General features: G+C 36.6%; 1 protein-coding gene across 1 annotated transcript in view; it reads left to right on the plus strand.

Annotated features, from left to right (window-relative positions):
* LOC104159085 (vesicle transport through interaction with t-SNAREs homolog 1A-like) overlaps positions 1–2,142 on the plus strand; it is a gene marked incomplete at both ends in the record, with an annotated part of 12,159 nt that extends 10,017 nt beyond the window's left edge. The window contains 2 exons of the mRNA XM_009696899.1: positions 1,333–1,417; positions 2,075–2,142. Of these exons, the coding sequence (XP_009695201.1) occupies positions 1,333–1,417; positions 2,075–2,142 (153 nt within the window). The remainder of the gene's footprint in view (positions 1–1,332; positions 1,418–2,074) is intronic.
* Positions 2,143–6,689: the final 4,547 nt, after the last annotated feature.

Raw genomic sequence — 6,689 nt, forward strand, 5'->3', positions numbered from 1 at the left:
AAAAAATTCAAGGCAAGCTTTGATGTGGCTTTAGCTGCCTCGATCGTCTGGCCGCATCTCAGAGATGTGTCACCTATGCCGGGAGGGAATAGGGAAATCACGTTTTGAATGGTAATGATAACATACTAATCACTTCCTTTCTTTGAAGATAGAAGCGAGATATTCTGTCAGCATCCCTGGCTGCTAGAGCTTGGAGGCACTGGTCTAGGTGTATTAGCTTAAGTGTGCATGTCAATACAGCTTGCATCTCCCAAGATCCATAGGGGCTCATTAGAGCAAGGTAGATCGTTTCGGTAGACAGCCACTCAGATAATATGTATGGCACCTCCTTTTTTTATTATTATTAGAAAGCATTTCTTCAATTTTCAAATGACATCTGTCAACAAGGCAAAGTTGTAGGAAATATCTTTTGACAAATATCCAAAATGTTGTTTTGGGGTAAAGGAGTGTTCAGAAAGGTGTATGTGATTACTTTAGGAGGGGGACTTATATTTTTTGATGGCTTGATTAGAGCTAGTCTAGGATCAAATTTCCAAAGGAAATGAGCTTACATGTTGAAATGTTGGTGTTCTGGATGGAGAAGAAACTAATGAAAATAGTAATTTCACTTCTTCACTATTGCAGACTCCCCAAGTGAAAACGTATTGGAAGACACATTTTTACTACAGTTTATTGTTATGTCGTAAATGGGCAAATGACTTCTGGGAAAAATATCTTATACCTGCTTGTGTGTATATTATTTATATATTCATATATATATTTAGGCATGAGAGATGTAAACCAAGAAACCAGTGTTTTGTTTCTACATCTTTTTACATCAAACAGTCTGAGGAATATTCATGCTGTTCAGTATTCTGTATGAATAGCTTGTTGTTTTTATCACTGCACTTGAGTAGTACACATAAAGGAAATATATCCTCTGCTGAAAATTAAGTTCATATTAAAAACTACCACATGCATTTAAAGTGATAGTTTCATCAAACTGTATTTGTATAGAAATCATGGGTGCTTGCATACATGTGTCACAAGGAAATCTATTTTGGAAATGCTCTTCAGACAGGTTTCCAATATAATAGTCACATTCTGTTTTGTGAGTTCATGTAATAAGAGTGAAGCACATATTCCATGTTTCAAAACAAAAATGATTGGTACACATAATTATGATTGATCATAGAACCTGCCCCTTCCAGTGGTCCTTGTAACAGGCACTTCGATAAAATATACGTGGATATTTTTATGTTTTGGAATATGAAAGCATAATTAAAAAGGGGGGGGAGAACATTGTAGACTGCTGCCTGATTTTTTTTTTTTCTCTCCCCTTTTCTTTTTCAGAGGGCACATCTGCTCGATAACACAGAGAGGCTGGAAAGGTCATCTCGGAGACTAGAGGCTGGATACCAAATAGCAGTGGAAACCGGTAAGAATTCTGAGAGTGAGCAAATTGTCTTGCTTATGCACAGCAGTCTTCACAACACATGACATTTCAGGGAAACTTCAAAGGCAAAACAGAGACAGCAGCCCGAGATGTGGTTTACATATTGGGGAGACAATTGGGAGCTTATTTGCGCTTATCTTTTTTCAAGTTAAAAGGCATGACATCTACTGAAAACAGTTCCTGAGGTTTAAAAGTATACATCTGAAAAGAGATGGAATACTTTGTCTAAATTCTACATTTGTCTTAATATGCAGTTACATGTTGTCAGTTTACCCACCCGCAATGACTGCTAGCACACACTGCAGACTCCAGTTGTTTTTGTCTTTTATTCATATATGTAAAAAATATAATTTTAATAAATTTGTAAGATACTAACTACAGATGATATATAACAAGGTTATCAGCTCAATTTCTTACAATCAGTTCGGTGACTGATTATGCAGCTGTTTCTATGCAATGAAAGAAGTAAACAAACCATACCCCAAAAGTGTACAGATGGAATAAAATTAAGGGAGAAGACTAAATTAAGGTTCAATTATTGAATTAGTAATTTTTTTATTGACTACAACTTTTCAGTTGGTATTTTCAGAATGTTTTTACTAAGCTTTAGCAATTTATGGTGGATTTTTTTTAAACCAGCAAAAGTTAAACCTCCAGAGTCTAATCCCCTTAAAGCCTGCGCAAAGTTACAGAAAGTTTCAGAAAAGGTATGTTTGAGTGGTAAAGTAATTTTCTGGCAGAGAGTCCCAATTAATTTATATATTTCAACATTTTTTTAGAATTCAAGCCTTATTTAAGAGTTAAATTAAGTTGAACCCTTGTAGAGTTAAATATGACTATGTTGAATGAATGGTATTACTAAAGTGCCTGCATTTTAATTATTCTGGTCTTAGTGCTGTGCACAATAATGAAATGGATGTATGGAGGTGTAGAGTTTGGAGGGGACAAGGAGAATTAATTCTGTTATTCCAGAGGATGACACATTAGTAGAGATGGAGATATGATAGGAATTAAGTTTGCTTTCCTGCAGATTTTCAGATCTGTTCTATCAATGGTCATAACTTTTGTTTTAGCAGCACTATTTTAAACTGGTCAAAAATTATTAGTTTTGTTGCATAAGGATCTTCTCTAGACAGCACTGGTCAGGCCACATCTGGAGTGCTGTTTCCAGGTCTGGGCTCCCTGGTACAGGAAAGACATTGACTTACTGGAGTGTGTCCGGCAAAGGGCCATGGAGAGAATTAAAAGACTGGAGCATCTTTCATGTGAGGACAGGCTGAGAAAGCTGGCACTGTTCAACCTGGAGACAAGAAGGCTCAGGGAGAGCTTATCAATGTGTATAAATAGCTGATGGGATGCAATGAAGAGGGAGCCAGGATCTTCTCAGTATTGCCCAATGACAGGACAAGAGGCAATGGGCACAAATTAAAACCTGTGAAATTCCATAAGAACACAAGAAAAGAATTTTTTTTCTGTGGGAATGGTCAAACACTGAAATAGGTAGCCCAAAGCAATTGTGGAGTCTCCATCTGTGAAGATACTCAAAATCCAGATGGGCACGGTCCTGGCTCTAAGTAACCCTGCTTGAGCAGGGCATTGGACTAGATGATCTCAAGAGGTCCCTTCACATCTCAGCCATTCTGTGATTCTGTGAGGAGGAGGAGGAGGTGGAGGTGACAACCCTTGTGTATCTATTCTACTTTATTTATATGGTGTCTTTTCACAATTATGAATACGTATGTTGCTTATTGTAATGAAACTGGATGATTTTCAACTCTGTATTAAGTCACATTTGGGTCTTTCTTATTACCTTAATCAGCAAAAATACATATACTATTTTAACCTGCCCCTGTGATCATCTAAGGATTAATCTGACATCACATAACTAATTTAATGCAATTTCACATTACCGTTACTGAAACTTACCATGATAAATTGGAAGCTTTTTTCCTGTTTGCATCTCTAAATTGATAAGCCCTTTCATCTCATGTACAGTTGTTCGTACAAGCTGAGATCTGTTGGAATGTCTGACTTCTTTCTTTGAGCAATGCCATTGATTCATGGGCTTCAGTGGTGTCTGAACACAATGCCACTTATGTCACCATCTCTAAGACACAATCCAACATGGACTGTCAGCTTTCCTAGTTTGTTGGCTATCATTTGTTGATATGAAGATGCTTGAATCTTTCAGGTTTCAAGTGCAGAAACCTCCTGAAGGACTAAGCAAAGCCTTTAGTATCTGATAACCAGTTCCATAGTGCTCAAGGCCTACTGTAAAGAGAAGAATGTTATTCTAAACATTCTTAGGGGTATGTTGCAAATTTAACAGGCATTTGAGTAGCTGATGTGGTAGACCAGTAAGTTTATCAGAGCATTTGTGTTTTAAATGCCTGAGCTGTATGACACAAACACAAATGAGGGAGATCTCTCAGGATATACAGGAAAACCAGTGGCTGTTTGAATCTTGAAGGTCTCCATTGTTTGTACCAAGCAGGAGAAGTTTTAATAATGGCTGATAAGACTACAAAGTTCACTCATCTGCTTTTTTTTAATCAAAATACTGTTTTAAAAATATTTATTGTTGTTATTTTTCTGTTTTAATGTTATCATCTGTTTTCATGGTAAGGAACAGACAAGTTTACAGCCTAGTTAGTAGGCATTTCCAACACCACTCATTACTTATGATGCTAGAGCTCAGTATTCTTAATTTTAGATCATTTAGTCTGAACTGTATAACCTCAGAATATGAGAAAAAAATTTAAAATGTATGAAAATTGCTGGTTTCAATCAAAAGGAGAGTCCATTGAATTGTTCCCATTTTGGAGGGGGAGATCTACTAATTCCATTCCTCATGCATCAAGTTGGATTCTAAAACTTCCTTATTTTGACTGCAGAGTATAGTGTAGTAAGGTATCCCCTTCTTTGTCAAGTCTTAGATATGTTTTCTCAGCCAGAAGTATTTTGAATGAGAAATAGTTCAAAACGCTTCATTCATCTTCAGAGATAAAAATGGCATGCAAATGTAGAACACTGTCAAGGAGAAGAAGAGCAAACCTTGTGGTAGAGGACCATTGTACTCTGCAGTTGAATTGCTTTCAGTAAGTTCCTCTCAACTGCGAGATACTTTCTAGGGAAAAAAAATTCTGGTATTTATGTAATATAGACTTCACCTTGTTTCATGACAATGTAAGAGAGAGATCCAACCATTGAATGCTGTCCAGGCTTTCATGGCAAAACTGCATTGCAGGTTTGTGTTTGGGTTTTTTTCCTTCATAAACCTTAGCTATTTCTGTAGCTTTCAGTATATGTAATTTGAGAACAAGTGTTGAGCTTACCTCTATGAGTGATGATTATTGGATATTATGCTGTGGCTCTGAATCTCTCTGAAGTATCTGTGCTATTAGAAGAGTTTGTAGTTTGTGGGTAGTAGATCTATTCTTTGCAACAAATCTTAAAATTTTGTCTTGGCATCTGTTTTTATATCGCTCTTGTAATATGTAAACATGGTGTTTTAAAGAAAAGAAATCGAAGAAAAACTCACTTGTTCCATTTACAGAAAATCCTTCTGAATCTCGACTTTAGGTTGCTTAAAATGTTTTTTCCAATTTACCTTACGCTTTGAGAATCCCAGGAATATGTAATTCTGAAACAGTTAAAGGAGAAATATCTCTGAACATGAGACACAACGGCTTATTTGCTACCCTTGTGTGACATGAATAATTCTTAGTACTAAGGGATCCAAGCAAATTTCAGTGGTTTTCACCTGTTGTAATGAACTACAGTCAAACCTCGCTTTCTGGACTGGGCTATAAATATATAATGTAATGTAGTGGTAGCCTAGCTGACAGGCAAATGGTCAGACCCGCCTCAAAGTATTGGCAGCCTTCTAGATGGAAAGCAAATGAGAATCTCGTTAGACAAAGAGGTGTGTTTACTTCTTTATGAAATAATAATAGTTATTGTCTTGTCTGGATGCAGAACTGAGTGAAAGTAGAGTGAACAGATCAGTGAAAGTGTGTTAAGAAATGTTTATAGAGCACTCTTGAAGGCAGGAGTCTTCAAGTTCAATGACTTTAGCATGAATAAGGAGCTGTTTTAGAACAACTCCAGTAGGTGACTTACCAGATGTGAGTAATGGAATTTGAGGTACTAGCATATTGTCCACAACAGCATACCACAGATTTGGATTCCCAACTCTTTTATTGATGGTACAACCTGAATGCCAGGCACCTACCCTGAAGGACCCTCTCCCTCCATATTTCATGGGGTGGTTGTGCTGTTCAGGTGTCGTAAATGAAATGCACACCAGAGCCGACATAAAATACGTGAAGCCATAAAAATTAAAATAAGTGTATTCGCTAAATTGATTCCATTCCATTGTGGTTGCAAGAGCTGGAGGTTGGCTTTTCAGGTAGACAATATAGTAAACATTGCTATGATCAAACTAAAAAGTGTTTGCTTAGCTTAGAAAAAATTTAAATGGCTCTAACAGCCAATGTGAATGTAACAAAATAACAAACCCTAACGTTCACACAAGTAGGGCTATATTAGTCTAGTGGAAAGGGTGTTGCTTCTTTTGCTTGTAATTTTGTATACTTAGTAATTTGCTGCATTAGTTAATATTGCTTGGACCTTCACACCCCTGTTCTGTCTTCAGATGCATGCATATTCCAATTATATTTGAGGTCCAAATAACTAAGAGCATGGAAATGGAAACCAAGTTTTGAAAATCAGGACTTTGCTTCTAGTGCCCCTTGCTTTAAATTAAAAAAAAAGTCTATTCCTGTCCCAGATATTTACACTTTATATCCACCTATTTCATCTCTAATGAATTATTCATACATGTATATGTGAATACTGTATGTAAAACCTTTCATTAGAGAAAGAGGGCTTCTGAGTTCTGGAGCATATACCAATAACTCCTCCTCAGGTGTTTCTTTGATATACCAGAACATCTTTCTACTGCAATCTTAATCCAAAGTTTCCACAGTGAAATGAGTTTTTGTGCAGTTTCCAGCCACCATCAGAGAGAGCTTTTTCATGATCCCTGTTTCTTCTGCTTGCAATGGTATTTCATGTTTCATATATAATTTTTTTCTTTGCTGGCTGATTTCTATTAAAATCTGTTTATTGTTTCAGAAATTCATTTTGAAGTGGCATATTGCATTCCTACATCTCTAAGCCCTCTGCCCTTCTTCATAGTCCAGACTTTAAAGAGGAGCGGAGGAAGAAATAGGGAGAGATTTTTGTTTCT

Source organism: Cariama cristata, unplaced genomic scaffold, assembly GCF_000690535.1.
Source record: "Cariama cristata isolate BGI_N322 unplaced genomic scaffold, ASM69053v1 scaffold11193, whole genome shotgun sequence".
In the NCBI taxonomy this organism is placed as follows: Eukaryota; Metazoa; Chordata; class Aves; order Cariamiformes; family Cariamidae; genus Cariama; species Cariama cristata.